Raw genomic sequence first — 18,283 nt, 5'->3', positions numbered from 1 at the left:
ATATTCCCTTGCAAACATTCCGGCAACCACAGCAGGCTCCGCCCAGGGCTCGTGTTCCCACAGAGGCCCTGCCTGGGAACAGGACAGTCACTAGCAGTGTGCCCAGCGGAGTGCCAGAATCAGAAACTGAGAAAGCCAGCAGCGATGACACCTAAGCTACGTGTTGTAGTTTACCTCGTAATCCACTGGCCAAAGGAAGGGGATTGGAGAGCAGGAGAGTTAGGGGCAGAGCTTGGGCTCCGGAGCCAAGAATGCCTGGGTTTGATTCCTGACTCGATACTAACCACAGGCGAGTAGTTGAACCTGCCTGCGCCTCCGTTTCTTGGTGTCTAAAATGGGATCACAATAACAATGACTTCAGAGGGCGTGGAGGGCCTTGACAGCTCTGGTTTCAATACGTTCCCAATAGCCTGTGGGGTAGGTTCTGTCCACCCTTTTTGCAGAGCAACACAGGTCCTGCACTCAACTCCACCTGGCTGCCCCACTCTGTTCATCACCCAGGGTCTGCAAAGTACCTGGCTCTCTTCATCCCTTGGCCTTTGCTTGAGCAGCTCCTTTTTTGGGGGGGAGAGGGATGGCCTTAACCTGATCAGTCGAAGTCACCTCAAAACTCAGGTGGGCTCCCCTCCTCTGCGGGAGCCATGGCTCCATGTTGGTTACTTATGCTGGCTCTGTGTGCCCAGAGCCACCTGGGCTGACCTTTATCAAGCACCTCTTAGTAGTCTACTGTAACTAGCACTTCATTGTAATCTCTGGACATCTAAGGGGCTCCTTGAAAAAGAGATTGCGCCTTTTTTCTCTTCTCAGCACATGGTAGAAACTCGAGCAGTATTTCTGGATGGAACAGTGGTAACACAGAATTTCTACACAGCGAGGGCTTGGTGGAAGGAGGGCCTAGAGGATTTACCCCGAAACCACATTTTCAGTTAATGTGTAATGTTCTCTTTATTCCGCATTTTAAGTTACAAATCTCACAAAATAATAAAAATGTCTAAAAGTTACACTTTATACTTTACACAAGATAGAAAAATAGACCAGTTTTCTGTATTTAAGAGTATTGCCGTTACTTTGGGGTGGCTTGGGTGGTGGTAGAAAGAGACTTGGGAATTACTGAAGCATTCCCCCCACTCGAGCCCTTAGGAAGGACGTGAGGGAGAGGGACGTGGGGGAGAGCAGCCTGAAGGATGGGCCGTGAATGCTCTGAACTATACTGGATATTTGTGGTGTTTAGGCGGCGATGAAAAGTGCCGGCAGCACATGCTTCAGCCCCAGACACTCCCATTCCTCCGGCCATCACATTGTTCCCTTTCCCGTAAGCTGTCGGCTCTTACAAGAGCCTTCACTTGTCTTCTGCTCTTTAAAATATCAGTGTCACCTGTAACTTAGATGCTGTTGACTGTATACAAGGGTTATGGGTAATAAATAGTATTTAGTATAGATTTAAGGAACATCAGTCATCATTGGAAGCCCACATGATCCTGTTCTCTCTCTCCGTTAGTTACCTTGTTTTTGGAGTTCTGGAAGCGGCGCCAGGCAGAGCTTGAGTACGAATGGGACACGGTTGAGTTACAGCAGGAAGAACAGCCCCGGCCGGAATATGAGGCCCGGTGTACTCACGTGGTGATAAATGAGATCACTCAGGTAAGGAGTCAGTCTGCTTATTGCAGGGTGGATGCCTGCCTCCCATCACTCCTTACTCTGGTGGTACTTGGTGGCCTGGGGTGTGTTCTGGGCTCAGGGATTTTTTTAAAGCTCCTCCAGGAATCCTGATTGCGTACCCAAAGTGAAGAAGCTGTGCTTAGAACAGTGGACATGGAAGATAAAGGTAGTCCCTTCTTTCACAGTAACAGTAAAAATGGGGGGGAAAATAAAAATACAAAAGCCAACTTTGAGATAAATGTACAGTAAGCCCTCACTGGGCTGTCATGATAAGTTCTGCAAACCTGTAAGTAGATGATATATAATGAAACCAATTTTACTCTAGGCCAATTGAGACAAACGAAAGGTAGGTTCCTACATCCCCTCATCAGTGTTCTAATGCAATGACGTTATTACTGTATTTGATGAAACGATATTATTTGAGAACCTGCTGTATAAGAAAAGATGCACTGGTTTGCATCCTTTCTTTCCACTTCCAGTAAAAAACATACACACACAAAAATAGATTCTGTGACATAAATGTATGGGAAGATCCATAGGTTTTTAGTTAATTCTCAACTGTTCACATGCGCCTCCTTCGTTATTTCAGCCCCTTTCATCCCAGCCTTAGCTGCCCCTTTGTCTCACACTAAAGCCTCAGGCACTGCTCCCCCTTCTGGCTGGGATGTGCACAAAACAGTGTGGCTCTTCCCCTAATTTGGAGGGAAGGGTGGAAAAGGAAAACCTTTGTTGAGGTCCGACTATGTTCAGTCACTGTGGGAGGCACTTCGTATTGTTGGAAAGGTAAATTTGCTGCTGCTACAAAATTAGAAACAAAATGCCTCTATATCTTTCTATATAAATACCCCAAAGCCAGCAAAAGATGATTTTTTAATCGGCTGAATTATTGCTTCTTCCCATCAACACAGACAATTTAGGGCTGATTGTATTATACTTGCAGCAATCAGCTTAAGGACAGTGACTTTTGAAAATGAATAACTCTTAGGAAAACATCCTCTTCCCAAGAGCTTCTGAAAATGTCCTGATTCTAGATTTTATAAATTGAGTCACAGATTTACAGACAGTCAGCACTAAAAGGGACCAGAGGGAGCAGTTCAACTCCTCCTTTCTAAATGGGGGAAATGAGATCCAGTCACCAAAGAAGGTGACATTTGGCTTTGTGACGGTAATAAACTGCGAATAATCCCCATTATGAATAGCTCCCACTGCTGACTGTGGAAGACAGAGCCAAAGCATGTGTGGTTGAAAGATCGTAGATTCAGAAATGAGAGCCAAAACTTAAACAGAGTTGTATGTTCATAATGTCTTTTGAGTCCTGAAAAACAAAAGCTTATATTGGCAACATAAGGAAATTACTGAAGAAAAATCAACTTGGTAATTTAAACCTGCCAATTTTACATTTAAAATCACCAACTAATAGGTTTAAATTTCCATTGTTAAAAAAATTAAAGGTGAAAGTTTATTTGAGCCTTTATTTTACTTCTCATTTTACTTTTCATGCTAACACATCCTCCATTGACTTAGAGAGGCGTATAGTGCAGTGTCAGGTCTTGAGGACGAGGTTGCCTAAGTTCAAATCCAAACACAGCAAGGTAGCTGCTGAATGATTCTGGACAAATTATTTAATTTCTCTGTGCCATTATCTCCTCCGTTATAAAATGGAAACAAATACAGTTGCTTCCTCAAACGACTGTAGTAAGGCTGAATCGACTTAATGTTTAGAACCTGTGCAAAATAGTACCTGGTACAGAGTAAACAGCACACAAGTATTTGCAGCTATTGCTGTTCTATAGCTTCTCTTACTCTCCACGTAAATCCTGAGAGGTATTGACTTCTGCTCTTAAAATTTTAAATATATTCATTTAAAGGGAAAACTTTAAAAATTCGGTTATGACAGAGTACATGTGTAGAGCTCAACCAAGAGCTCATACTGGATACCTTGCATTTGCAAACATCGGTGAGATGTTTCATCTTGCATGGACTCTGAGCTCTCTATCATCGCTTCTAACACCTAAGACACGCTCAGACATGCAGCTTCACAGCGTGGCCTCGTCAGGACCCGACCTCCGAGCTCAGGTTACGGCAGAGAAATTATTATTCACACTTTCGTTTTCAAAAAATATTATTAAAATGAGCACTGCTTATGTTTTGTTGTATGTATGTTTGAAATTGTTAACAAAGAGCATGCAATTATGAGGAAGGAGGCTATGTTGGAAAACTAAATTTTAGAAAAATTAAATTCAGCTTAGGATATAGTGACCCATCAGGAGAAAAATTATTTCATTGGAGTAATCCCTTGATTGCCTAAACTTCTACTTTTTTTAAAATTATTATTATTTTTTTAATCAGGAAGAAGAGCGGGTTCCCTTCACTACCTGGGGGAAATGCATACGTGCCGTCGTCTGCGCGAGTGCTGTCTTATTCTGGGTGAGTCCTTCACACAATTTAATATCCAATTTTGAATGTTGAGGAAGCTGAACACTGAGCTGGAAACTACCGTGTTTCCCCGAAAATAAAACATCCTCCAAAAATAAGACCTAGCGCATGGAAAGATAAGACATCCCCTGAAAATAAGACCTAGCGCAACTTTGGGAGAAAAAAAATTAATATAAGACACTGTCTTATTTTCTGGGAAACAGGGTATGTAATCTTATTTGTTTAAATCAGAGCAGTGATCCAGTATTTTCCAGTTTCTGGTGAAGAATCCATATGGGAGTCTCTAAAGATTCTAAAATTTTTCATCAGTAGCAACTAAAAAAATAAAATTCAGTTATGACAAATTAATGTGTAAAGCTCTAAGAACAGTCTTAACAAAAAGATAACAGGAACTATCAAAGGCGTGAAAAATGTAAAAAGAAGCCTCAAATATGATTCTAGATCAAAAGACAATATTTCTAAAATATTTGAACTTATTAAGTTAATTTTGACTTTATCACTAATAAAATCATATTAGAACAATAATGATCTGTAATATACAGAGAATTTTGTAGACTCAAGAGTAGCCAGATTAAGAATAGGACATGAAGCCCAGAATGGGCTCTGATATCAGTAATATAGGAGAATAGAAATATTCTAAATCTGGCATAAGTAAAGATTATTCAATAAAATACACTTGTTAGCTATTGGCGGGAAAGTTGAAGAAAGAAACCATATCATGAACCACATGCTATAATAAATTCCAGAAATATTAAAGGTAAGTAACACTAAAAATAACTAGAAATAAATATTGATGAATATATGATCTCTAGATATAAAATGATTTTCTAAACTTAATAGCAGTGGGAGAATTTTTGGATGAAAATATTGCTAACAATTTTCATACATCAAAAGAACCCTAAGCTTAAACAAAACACCAGAAGTAATAATTATTAACAAATAGGGCAAAGGGTTAATCACATCAATACATAAAAAGGCCAGATCACTCCTAAGCTAATACTCAAGACCTCAGGAGCTTAGGGGCAGAGAACACAGTCACAAGAGAGAACTGTCATGGCAGATGCCAAACCTCAGGAGTAATTAGATTAGTGCATTACAATGAGATGTAATTTTTCACCTCTCAAGTGATGACCCAGTGTTTGAGAGGATGAAATGCAGTGCTCAGCACTCTTATAACCTAGGCTGTTAGAATTTTACACTGCTCTGGCCTTCTTAGAAAGCCATTTGGCAGTATCAAGAATCAAAAATATTCACATGCTATAATCTATGTCAGTAAAGAGTTAGTCACATATATATTTTTTTTCTACTTTTTAATTCTTTATACCACATGTGTCAAACACAAGGCCCGCGGGCCAAATCCAGCCCGCCAGGCCTTGCAATGTGGCCCGCACCGCGCTGTCATCACTGCACTCCGCTGTCAGTTTATGACATTGTCAGTTTATGACTGTTCAGTAAACCATTCGGCCCGCGATTTAGGCTGGATTTTAGATTTTGGCCCCTTCTCTGATTGAGTTCGACACCCCTACTTTATACCATGGGGTATTTTGCAGCTGTGAAAAGCTATGTCCATGAAAATGTTTTATGACATGTAAAAATGTCCTGGTTATGATAGGCTTAAGGAAAAGATACAATTTTTAAAATGACTTAATATGCAAACTACATAGTTCTGAAGGAATTGTGCCACAGGTAGATAGTAGATGCATTTTCCCTATTTTTGTGAACTTTTTAGTCTTTACTTTTATCGTTAGGAATCTTTCAGTTGTGGGTGACAGAAAAATCAGTCTGCTGCAAAGTGGGCGTTGGACTGACAATCTCAGGCTGAGGTCTGGCTCTGGTCCAGGGGAGGTACTGCAGCCCCGATGATGTCGAGGGCAGGGTTTGGTTCCATCTTTGTTCTGTGTCCTGTGGTCTCTCCCTTATGGTTGCAGAGTGACTGCAGCATTCCAGATCTCACGTCACGGGGAAGCCGAGAAAGGCCTCTCTTAGCAGCGTCCTCTAACGGAAGCTTCTCTTCCCCATGGGCACGAGTGGATATCTCCTCTCACAAGTGGCTCTTATTAGGTGGTCAGCCCCGGAGTCCGTTGCTGAGGGGAATAGGATGAGATACCTATCTGTCTCAATCTAATCAGGATCCCAGGGCAGGGAGGGCAGTCTAGCCCAAACCGTGGGACTAAAAGTAGAGAGAATTCCCTCTAAAAGCAAAATCCGGGTCCTTTTCTCAGACTGGAAACAGACCCCGGGCAGCAAAAGCAACTGTGGTTCACTACAGAGTGCTTCCAAGTGTGCCATGATGAGCACATATTCAGAGTTATGGTAAGAAAAGTACATTAAAGGAAGAGTGAGGAAAGATATGTAAGAAACTTGAGGAAGGTGAATGCAAAGCTTCTCTGCCTCTGATGGAGAAATATTGAACCGGCCATGTGCCTGAAGAAGTTTGCAAACATTAAGTTTGTGAAAGCTCTGGAATGAATTAGAATTCACTTCAGAAACCACGTGGGAGGCAGCGCCGTGTAGAGGTTAGTGGCCTTTGGAGTCCTTGCATTTCTCGGTGACTTCACTTACTAGTTGCTAAGTTTGGGGCAAATTGCTTAGTCTCTCTATGGCTCTCTTCCCTCCTCTGTGAAGGAGATCTGATACTGCCTCCCTCCCCGGGCTGTGGAGGACTTAAAGATATATGTGTGCTGAGGCGAAGAGTGAGCACTGAAAGAGTCTTAACTATTATAATTCCTTAATAACCTCAAAGGTCATATGGACTATATGTGCTGTGCTGAGAGAGAAAGAATTTGATATACCCTCTCTAATATATATTTCTTGGCCTTGGAAATTTTCATATATACACCACATATATTTTTTTTAAAATGTTATTCCTTAACAGTGAAGGAAAGGAGATAATGAGAGAGGTTAGAGGAGGAAATAGAATCCTTCTCTACAAACTGATGGCCTAAAAAGGTAAGAAAAACATCTTGGTAACACTTTAAGCTGCCATTATCAGAGCTAATATTTATATAGTATTTTTCATATGTCTTTACTGACAGCAGCTCACTGAGTCCTCACACAAAAATTCTCTAAGTTACTTGCTGTTATGATCCCCCTGTAGATGGGTGAGGAGATGGAGGCCCCCCCAAAGGTTCAGTCATTTGTACCCGGTCCCCCAGCCCTTGTACAAGGCAGAGCCGGGTTCCCACGCAGGAGGCTGGCTCCAGGGCCGTGCTTGCAATCGCTCCCTCGACTGCTCTCCAGGGGAGCAGTCGCCTTCCTCTGTTACTGTAACCATGACACCATTGGCTTAGTCCCAAGACTCACACTCTTTGTGGGTTCTCTCTCTCATAGTAGTCCTCACCTGCAGTCAGACACTTTGAGTTCATGCTCTGGAGTGTGTCCAAGAGGAAGATGCAGGGCAAACAGTTTCAAAACGGGACCGCGGGTGTACACTGTTGAGTGGCAGAGAAAACCTGCCCAGTGAGGAAGTGAAATCCTAGCAACCACATGCAATCTGTTGCTTCACACACTCCTGCTGACACGGGGCGTGCAGTCCTAAATGCGACGGGTTAGGGAAATGAAGCTTGTGGAAACCAGGTTATGAATAGCTGACAGTTTAAGGTCTTACAATATGAGCATGAAAAGTGTGTGAAGCTTTGATAAGCAGAGACCTGCTGCCATTTCCAGGGGTTACCCTGGGGCATCTGCACAGCTTAGGAGCTCTGGTCCTGGTCAGACCCGCCCTGGGCACTCAACTAAGACGAAAGCTGGCACCTGCTGACTGACCCTGAACCAGACATACGTCCTCTGTTGGGAGGACACATACGCCCTTAATGGAGCAAAAAAACCACTGATTCATAACCTAAATGATTTCATAAGTATAGAGGGATGATTTCTCTGGTCCTGCTGTCACAAAGACTTTTTCCTTCTACTGGTAGACGCACTCTCCTTTTTTTTTTTAATAGACCCTTTTTTTTAGAGCAGCATTGCATTTACAGAAAAATTGCTCAGAAAGTACAGTTCCCATACTCCCTCACTCCCTACACACAGCTTCTCCTACTTTAACATCTCCTTTTAGTGGACACACTCTCTTGTGACTTCCTTCATTCCTTTTCCTCTCTTTGACCTTTAACGCACTTGATTTCTGCCTCTCTTGTGGCAGTTCTGTGAGCCTTCACATCACTTCACCCATGCACCTTGTCCAGGAAAGGCCTGAGGCCAACTTTTCTGTGTAAAACATGATGACTGGGGAGTCTCACGCTGCTGTGTTTATTGTGCTTTCAGATCCTATTGATCATCGCTTCAGTCATTGGGATCATCGTCTACAGACTCTCGGTGTTCATTGTGTTTTCTGCCAAACTTCCCAAGAACCTGAATGGAACAGACCCAATCCAGAAGTATCTGACCCCACAGACAGCCACATCCATCACCGCTTCCCTCATCAGCTTCGTCATCATCATGATCCTCAACATGATCTATGAAAAAGTGGCAATCATGATTACCAATTTTGGTAAGTTCCTACCACAGTTCCAGTCGTGCCTGGGACGTTTTCAGCACCCGGTGGAGAGGGAGACCGTATCTTTTTGGCATTTCGATTCCAGTCTCGGAAATTTCAAGTGTAAACATATTTTCTCGGGCCTGGATGGGCGATGAAATTGTCTCTGCATTGTCCCTTTTCCTAATGCCAAGCTGTAGATAGTCATTATAATGTCTGAGCTTTGTATGAACACATCAGCGCTGGGTGGTATTTGCAATTACATTACATCATGTACCCTATTGTCGAAAGTAAATAGTCTCTTTATTGCGAATAAGTGGAGCAGGGTCACGGTTCCAGTGGCAAACACGGGCCTCTGTTGCCGAGAGGACAAGCGATCATGCTGTTACATGTCTTCCCCCATTCTGTTCGCATTCATACAGCTCCATTCGCGTCGGCTCCCGCTTTTGTAATAAGTGACTCTCCTCTCTGGCGTGTGTCCCAGGCAGCTGCTTTGTGACCAGAGCTAAGTGCTTCCCACTCGCTGCATGTGTCTGCTCGGTGGTCCTGTTCTGAGGGCGATCAGCCCAATCTAAATTCTAAACTAGGAGGGGGACCTGGTTTGTCTTCCCCAAATGCTTCCAGCCAGTTTCCCTTGTTTTGTTGGTTTTCTTCAACACCCACCCTAAAGACGACGAGGGAATAGCATTCTTGCCCATTTGAGAGCACTGTGCTTGTACATTTTAAGGAACCATTGATTTTTTTTTTTTTTTTGCCTTGTGGGATATATTTATGGGGGAGAAGCTCTTATAACCATGTGTAAATTTGACTTAACACAGGAGCTGTATTAAGGAGTTCAGAACAGCTTAAATGGAAACAGTGTGAATTGTATTTTTAAAACATTTTAACTCCTGTGTCTGTATCTTGGATTAGGGTCTCATCCGCTGTTCACGGTTTTTAAAACTTAACTTTTCTTTGGTTAACTCCAGAGCTCCCACGGACCCAGACCGATTACGAGAACAGCCTCACCATGAAGATGTTCTTGTTCCAGTTTGTCAACTACTACTCCTCGTGTTTCTACATCGCCTTCTTCAAGGGCAAATTTGTAGGTTATCCCGGAGACCCAGTGTACTGGCTGGGAAAATACAGGAATGAAGAGGTATGAACGCAGAATTGTATTCTCTCGACAATTGAAGATAGTTTCTTCATTGTGCATGCTTAGATTTTTTTTTTTTTTAAGCCTAAAGAGAGAAGATCGGAAAGAATTAAAATGAATGATTCTGTTTCGTGTTAGAGCCATCTGATTTCTAAATGAGGTTCTTTTCAATATTCCAGTGTGACCCCGGTGGCTGTCTCCTTGAACTGACAACACAGCTGGCAATCATCATGGGAGGAAAGGCAATCTGGAATAACATACAAGAGGTGTTACTTCCGTGAGTATCAGGTCGTGTAATTGGGATGTGGGACAGGGGATAACGTAGCCCACCAGCCAAGTCTTTGGCCTCCATGTCCACGCAACTGCTTGCCTACCTCAAAGGTAACGTAGTCTCGGTGCTTATTAAATGTCTCCGGACAAGATGGTCCAACCAACAGTGTGAACATGTCCATGTTTACACCTTCATTTCCCGTAAGCCCAAATGGTTACAAATCGTAGGGACCTGAAGTTTGCGTTTAGATATTTCTTCTCCCGACCTAAAACAGTGTGTTGTGAATCATCTTTTCTCCTGCTTGAACTATGGGAATGCAAAGTGTTAGCCAAGTTGGAGAGTGACTCGGGCTCTTCTCATCACTGCTTCTTCTCATCACTGCTTCTTCTCTGTGTATAGATGTGAGCGTCCTTCCAACTCTTTCATACAAAACTCTAGCACACTAAAGATATGTTAGTTACTCTTGCTACCCAGTGCTGCCCCCATCCTAAAAATACGTCAGAAGGGAGAGAAAAGCCTTTTAAGTCAGTGGCTCTTTTCACACTATTTAAATGTGTCCTAGTGAAATGGATTCCTCTGTAAATGTACCTTTTTCTCCCCGGCTCCCCCGTCCCTGCTCCAACCCCTCCAGCCCCAGCCCACCTGGGCCCTTGGCTAGGACTAAGAGTAAGAGAAACAGCATACCCGGCACTGTGCCCGAGGTTCCAGTTGGGTCTCATCAGCACCTGGTGTTCAATAGGCACTCAGTGCCCAATGAGGGAATGAGTGACTCATATGCCTAAAATCCATAACGTTGATAACTTAATAGAATTAGTAAGTTAATAGAAGTGTTTGTTGCACTCAGACAACGAGCTCAGAGCTCCTCGGCCTTCCTGGCCTCACTTAATGTTGGGGGCAGCCCTGGGAATTCTGTTCCAAACATCCTTAACAAAAGGCTGGTGCAATATCTGCATTAAGCAACTCACTCTGGAGAGATTTTTATTATAAAATTTTAAGGAAAATCATTAAAGTTAAATATACAAAATGCCAACAGCATCATCCTTTGGTCAAAGTTTAGATAATGGATGGCTGTAATTTTCTTCCTTTATGTTTTCTGTACTTTCCTCAATGGGTACGGACTACTTACAAGAAAAGTGAACGGGTTCCCTTGAGAAGAGATGTGTGCATTGTCTAGAGGGGGGACCAGAGACCTACAGTAAGAGAGCCCTGAATACAGGTATCCCTCACTGCTTTTTAAATTCAGGAACAGTATAAACTCAGGCATGAAATAGCTCCACGGAGGAAAGGGTGCTTGTGTTCAAAGTTAGCGAAGTGGGAATCCTATAGAACATTCAGTGCACACACGGTGATTTTCTGCCGGATGTGGATTAAATGTAATAACGAAGATCAAAGAGAAAATGAGGAACAAAGTACTTCACACTGCGCTCTACACCTAATAAAGGCTTTGTAGAAAGCAACTTATTACGATGCTGTTATGCTAATGGGCCCGGTACATTCCTAGGAAAATTATTCAGGAACCCCTGCTGGGGGGAGGAAGCAGCCATGTGCAGCCATGGCCAGGGGAAGAAGTGTCTGGTATCTGTATTTAAAAATTGCTCTAGGCAAGGCTCCCGTGCAGTCAAGACGGCTGTCCCTGCACTAGAATCATGACCCAGCAGATAGCCTAACAGACCAGGGGCGGTGATGGACCGACTACAGCCTGAGATTTCCTTCCACGGATGAGTGGCTCACGCAGGAAGAGTGAACAAGAGGCTTAGCCTCTGTAGCTCGGGAAGGAAAGCTCTTCAGAGAGACTGTGACCTCTGACGTGACTAGTTCTGGGTGAGAGAAGGCAGGACAGCAAGTACCAGAAGGAAGCGTCTCACGAGTCAGTCATGCCAGGACAGAATCCAAACGGTGATGGATTTGGGATCCTAGTAGCAAAAGACCTGCCTCTCTGGGCCCCAGAGAGGATTCAGCAAGAGGCTGAGGCTGGACGTGTGAGGCAGAGCACAACAGGAGCCAATCAAAGCCAGCAATCTCGAGTTTGGGGTCAGCAGGGGTGATGGACACGTGTGGTCCCTGGTGCCACCTGCGTCACAAGACGCCTGTAAAACCACAGATTCCCAGACTTGGCGGATTTCAGAGCTTTGGGCTGGAGCCTAGGAAGTAGCACTAGCAACTAGCGTTGTGTTTTTCTCGTAAGAGCTGGAGCGAGATCTGCCGACCCAGACAGCGCTGCATCCCCAAGCCAAGTTCTAAATCACTTAGGCCTGGGTTGGTCAAAAACGAATCCTGTGTGTTGGGGTTTGAGGTGTTCGGAAGTGGCTAAATGCTTTACCCATTTTGAATCATTCAATCCTGACAGCAACCCTGGGCAGGGTAGGGTTAATCACCCCATTTGATTTGAACTTGACCAAAGGTACATAGTGACTAAGCAGGGAAGTGTGGATTCAGATTCAAGGGGTGTGTGCGTCCACATCCCCCCACCTCCACAGCCTCCGGCTTCACCCCTAACACCATAGAAGAGAGAGCAGTGGGGGAGGATCGTGAAGCCAGGGGCACGTTGATGGTAGAGAAATCTCCCTTCGTCAGTGCGGAGTTAATGCTGAAATCAGTAGCAGTGGGAAACCCAGCATGGTGAGCTAGTCATACCTTACCGTGTGTGTGTGTGTGTGTGTGTGTGTCCACATGTGTGCATGCACATGCAATATATACAGCCGCCTTTACTTAGTGGGAAGCCTTCTCACTGTCCGAATGTGAAATCCATGTAAGCATGGTGTTCCTTCAGCCGAGGCTCAGTCAGATGTCTGTGTCTGCATTTGGAGTTTGCTGTTGTGGCTCCTCCTCCGATGAACACCGTGGGGAAACCACAAGCCCCGCTGCTCTAGGGGACAACGGTTCTCTCAGCTGCAGGTGCACCCTCAGTCGCTGCCAACTCCCATTTCTCTTCAGGACGAATTGTCATAAAAAGGGGAGCATATATCTGGGCCACCAGGCTTTGAGGAAGAAGAAAACACAACATAGAAGGACAGCAGACAGCTCTGCGGGGACAGTGTGCAGCAATGGGCAGAGCACTGGGCCACCATGGCTGTCTCCTCCTCGCTCTGCACAGTGACTTCCAGGAAGTTGATCTGTCCAGCTTGGCATAGCATCTTAGAGCTGTTTTATCCAATCTCAAACTATGTCACTTTTTTCTGTGTCCCTCAGTGGCTCCCCAGTTCCTTCAGATTAAAAATCACCCAAATCCTCACAATGGTCTCTATGCCCCTTTGCCTTCTCTTTTGTTGTTGTTAATCTTCACTCAAGGATATTTTTTCCACTGATTTTTTTTTTTTTAGTGGAAAAAAAAAAAAGGGAGAGAGAGAAAGGAACATCGGTGTGAGAGACATAAGATTGTTTGTCTTCCGCACACGCCCTGACCAGGGCCAGAGATCGAACTTATACATGCCCTTAACCAGGAATCAAACCCAAGAACCTTCTGGGTGCAGTCCAATGCTCTAACCACTGCTCAGTGGCACCCTTTTACCTTCTTAATATCTCTTTTCAAATGTTACTTTTAATAAACCAATTTTATTAAAATTGCCACCACCCCACTCCCTACCACAAATGCAAACACTTTTTCTCCACAGCACTTATCACCAGCTCACAATCTGTGTCTTTGTTTTTCTCTGGAAAGACAATTTTGTATAATAACATAGAAATGGGGGGGGGGGGGGAGAAACAAAGTTAATCAAAAGAGGGAAAACATCTTTGAACTGAACTGCCCATACGAAAGGAGCTGAGAGAAAATGTAGCAGTTACAATTTTGATACACCGAGGTATACAGTCAAAGCACAAGATGTATTTATTGGGCAGATAATGCATTCATCTTGAGATGTCCCTGAATGCTTTTATGACCTGGTCTGATAATAGTCTCACTTACCATTGGTTCTTTTGGCAGCTGGGTCAAGAATCTAATTGGTCGATGCCGCACAGTTTCAGGTTCGGAAAAGCTAACCCCGCGATGGGAACAGGACTACCATCTGCAGCTCATGGGAAGACTGGGGCTGTTTTACGAGTATCTTGAAATGAGTAAGTCACAAGTGATACTTCAGATGATATAAGTTACAATGGAGCATGTTTTGGATCCCAGAAGTCATTATTATCAAGCCAAATAACGATCTAGCACTGTGGTCGGCAAACAGCAGCTCACGAGCCACATGCAGCTCTTTGGCCCCTTGAGTGTGGCTCTTGCACAAAATACCACAGCCTTGAAGAAGTGGCGTTGAAAGTTTTAAAAAATTTGGCTCTCAAAAGAAATTTCAATCGTTGTACTGTTGATTTTGGCTCTGTTGACTAATGAGTTTGCCGACCATGGATCTAGCATATTAAAATGGGATATGTTTTCCTCCATTTGAAAGGCTGATTACATAGCTTTATATAATCAGACTTTCACATAAGGTGACTGTGTGTATCTTTGTTGTACAGAGTTAAAGATGTATGGCTGATGAAATGGAATAGTCATTGAGGTTCATCTTCACCTTTAGTTCTCGGGGCATTCTAACCATGTTGTCTGAGAGTGAACTTGAAACCACTATTAGATGTGACTCGGCTCGGCTGGAGACCATGTGGGCACAGCTGTTGGCCAATGCACTTCCGAACCGAGTCCAGTAGGGGCAAGGCTGTGCAGAAAGCTCGGGGGGGAGGGGGGCAGGCATGTTGCTGCTTGTCCCAGAGGCAATACAGGGTCCCCGCTGCCTGCTTTCACACCTGCCCCTGGCAGCATATCTATTCCTTCGGGCCGGTGATTCCTTGAGTGACCTCATGACTCACCACTGGCTTGAATCCAGAACCACTTGGCTGGTCTGGAATTAAGATTTAGCACAGGCCTCCTCCTTCTTGTTGGCCTTTGTCCATTTGTGGAGTGTTTGCTTGGGCTCTGTTTCTCTTCAGTTGAATTGGATTTTGAGCTCTCGGTTGCCTTTAAATGGATGCACCTCAAAATAGATTGCCAACATCTTTTCTATTATGCATGGCACGCGTATATCTGTCAGAAGGCTAACAATGTGTATGTTTTGTATCTGTGCCCTTTCAGCTAACCGTTGTAATGAATTACAGTTCCTTAAGCTTAGGAGAATAGAGCAGGAGGCACAGCACGGTGGGTGACAGACCTTGCGTTTATGCAAAGGAGCCTGTGTGTTTGCAGACACCCCTTGTGGTTCCTGTTTACACGTCGGCAGAGAGAGAGGGCGGCTTTTATTAAATCACATTCTATATATAAAATAATTGCTTGTAAAAATACATGTTATCCATGGAAACACAGCTGCTCCCTTCAGTGAGTGAAAGGTTCATCTTGGAGCTTCTACAGTCAGCAACGCTTTGCAGCCTGGAGTCGAATTTGAATTTCCTATTTGCTTCTGTTGTGTTTTGTGGCCAGGTTCAATTAAGGGTGTAGCTGCCATACATAATGCAGAAGCTATGTTTATTCCGTTTATTTCCAGAAGGACTTTCAAGACACTTACCTGTTGTTCTAAAATGAGTCATAATTATAAATATTTCATGTGGAGCCATTATCAGCATTAATAACAGCTTTCTGGGGCAGAATGTCATTTGCTATTTTAGCACCAATAAAAGTTGGGGGGAGGGGGAGATTGTTTTCCTGGAGTTGATTAGTCAAACCAGTGACATTGAGAGGAAACATTACAGGGTTGAGGCTTGGGGGGAAGTTGATAGGACCTTTAGGGTTTCCTATTCTCATTAAAATAATTTCCAGCTAAATAATTTGGCCTCACCCTACCTTATAAGGTGAAATAACAACTATTATAGACGGGGGTTTTTTTTAGATTAAACTATTTTCCTATTATCTAAACAATACCTAATGAATTAGGAAATTTAATCAATTTATAAGAGTAGGCAGTCCATTATTCCGTCTTCAACTCCAGAGTGAAATTGATCATGTTGTGGGTGATAGAATTCCCAAGTCTTTTGAATTATTTTTGTTTTTCTAAGGAGAGAGCCTTTGGTGGTGGTCTCATCACCACAGTTTCTCCTTGCTTCCTGTTTCCCATGTCATGACGATACCACCATCTGCCTGTTCAGTTATGAAGGGAAACACCTTCCGACAAACAACCCTGGAGCCTCCACCCTTGCGTAGGCCTTGCCCAGCCGAAACACCTGCCTTCAGTTCTGTCTGAAGAATTCCTGCCAGGCCCCCACAGTGACCCTCCCCTTTCCACACACACTAGCTGCCCTCTTCTCCGGCCTTAGCTAAACCCCTGGGGGGAGTAGTGACTGCGCATGCCTCTCCCCGCCAGCCTGCTCCCCAGGAGGGAGCTGGAGGCCTCCGCTTCTCCCAGTCGCAGCTGGAACACCACTGCCTGGCCCTCGTCTCACAGTCGTTTAAGGGACCTGAGCTTAGAATTTCAACACACACATCCCACTATGAGTGGAATTTACATTAAGATTGCCCCAGCTACCCCCACCAAGTTCCGTAGGGCATTTTTTTTTGGGGGGGGGAGGTGCAGGGGTGAGGGCTGCGGCAGTGGCGGCGAGGGGTGGAGAAAGACTCAGTGTAGGTACTTCAAGAAACTTGACTTTAAAGTGATGCAGAAAGCGTGGCAAGTATCAGCATGTAGGTCATGAGGAAGCGCCAGGCGAGGGTTACCTTTGTTTTCCCTGCCGGTGTTTTTGCCTTGCTGAATTGAATTGATAGGCTGTTACTTTCTCTTTCTTGCTTGCTTTCAAATGTTATTCTCACTTCAATATCAGAACAGACTATACCATCTGGAATTGACTTTGGTGTCAAAAGTGAGGACTCTATGCCAGTTGTTCCAGTGTGGAGCTAATCGCTCCTTGCTCGAATCTACTGATTTGAAGTATCATATTTATAATACATTAAAACCCCATGAATATCTTCATCGCTTCTTGAAATCTATTCTGTATAATTCATACTATCTACTAGTGCACCTGTTATAAACTGTTCCAATTATCATAGCACTGTAATATGCATTAACATCTCATAGAGCTAGTCTCGTTTTGTTGTTTTTCAGGATGGCCCTAACACTGTCAGTTCACACATTCCTCCTTTTGTTTCATTTGTGTATATTTCTTTAAAAATTACAGCATCGCTTTTTAGCTTTTTTTTATTCATTTGGGATTATTAACTAAATTTGCATTCAAATGCTAATTTATATTTTAGAGGGGAAAAAAATGATATGTCCCCAAAGTTGAGTCTGCACATCATTTATTTATTCATCATTATTTGTTTTACCTTGTTTTTTTAAAGTTATTGTAAGAGTCTTACCATTTCTCACTAATTTATTTCTAAATCATCTGTACTTTTGTTGTCATTATAAATGGTATCTTTTCCTTTTTTTGGGTGTTTAACTGAGTTTCTTGTCAATCTAGTCCGAATTTCTGGCTTCCCTGGAATCATGAGGTCTGGCAGCTGTGAGTGGTCCCTTCTTTAGGGCACGCACTTGCCAGTTCACACCTGCAGGGGGTTGAGTTCATTCAGGGTTGGATGAGTCATAGACACAAACATTGACATCACTGCTTGATGCTGTGCCGCTGAAGATGACATCACCAACTCTAGTCCTTGCTTATCTGATTTCCCTGAACATGTCCCCACCTGGCTGTACCACACCCTGCCTCTGAGACCAGCAGCCATAGCCTGCTCCTTCTGCCCAGCCACCCTGCACAGCCTGGCCCTTCCTGGCCAGAGTGGTCCCTGCCCCTTGTCTAAGCGGGAACCATAAAAGGGCTGACATTCTCCCCTTCTCCACAGTCTTACTTGCATGCTACACTAGTTTACTTTAAAGGTCTGCCAGTTAGGAGGGAAGAGTCTAAAATGGAACATTAATATCGTAGAGTACATAGAGTGTACACCACATAAATTATAGGCAAGAGGAGAACTTCTAAGTCACCACTTGTATCTTGACTTACGGTGATCACATCAACTGCGACAACTTCAAGATAAGACTTCCTCAGGAAGGATTATATTTTACCTTAAGACACGTTTGCCACGGACATTTCTGTGATGTGTGGCAATACCTCAACTTCTCTGACAGACTCAGGGGAGCTTGCTTATTTTATTTGCCTGTTTCCAGCATATTTCCTCCACTGTCTCTAAGCAGAATCTTACAAAGGTGCATGTCTTATTTCTTTTTAGCTTGTTAGGTACTGCCACAGTGTTTTCTCCTTTTCAATCCTAAATCACAAATCATCTTCCAACGTTCTATTATTTCAACATTGAGAATGAATAATATGCTTAGAGTGTCCCAGGTTCATTTGCCAGCAAATAACTTGAGTTGATGAAAGGTGTTTAAATATATTATTCCTATTAAGA

The 18,283-nt window shown here is 43.7% G+C and overlaps 1 protein-coding gene across 2 annotated transcripts in view; it reads left to right on the top strand.

Annotated features, from left to right (window-relative positions):
- ANO6 (anoctamin 6) overlaps window positions 1-18,283 on the top strand; it is a 174,824-nt gene that overhangs the window by 142,622 nt on the left and 13,919 nt on the right. For both annotated transcript variants that reach the window (XM_084876640.1, XM_084876639.1), the window contains 6 exons: window positions 1,499-1,641; window positions 4,009-4,086; window positions 8,359-8,584; window positions 9,538-9,707; window positions 9,884-9,981; window positions 13,898-14,028. In XM_084876640.1, coding sequence (XP_084732766.1) covers window positions 1,499-1,641; window positions 4,009-4,086; window positions 8,359-8,584; window positions 9,538-9,707; window positions 9,884-9,981; window positions 13,898-14,028 — 846 coding nt within the window. The remainder of the gene's footprint in view (window positions 1-1,498; window positions 1,642-4,008; window positions 4,087-8,358; window positions 8,585-9,537; window positions 9,708-9,883; window positions 9,982-13,897; window positions 14,029-18,283) is intronic.

This window comes from Pipistrellus hanaki, assembly GCF_964339955.1.
Source record: "Pipistrellus hanaki genome assembly, chromosome: 3".
Taxonomy (NCBI): Eukaryota; Metazoa; Chordata; class Mammalia; order Chiroptera; family Vespertilionidae; genus Pipistrellus; species Pipistrellus hanaki.
Note: the sequence above shows the minus strand (reverse complement) of the source record. Positions and strands in the feature narration are given on the sequence as shown.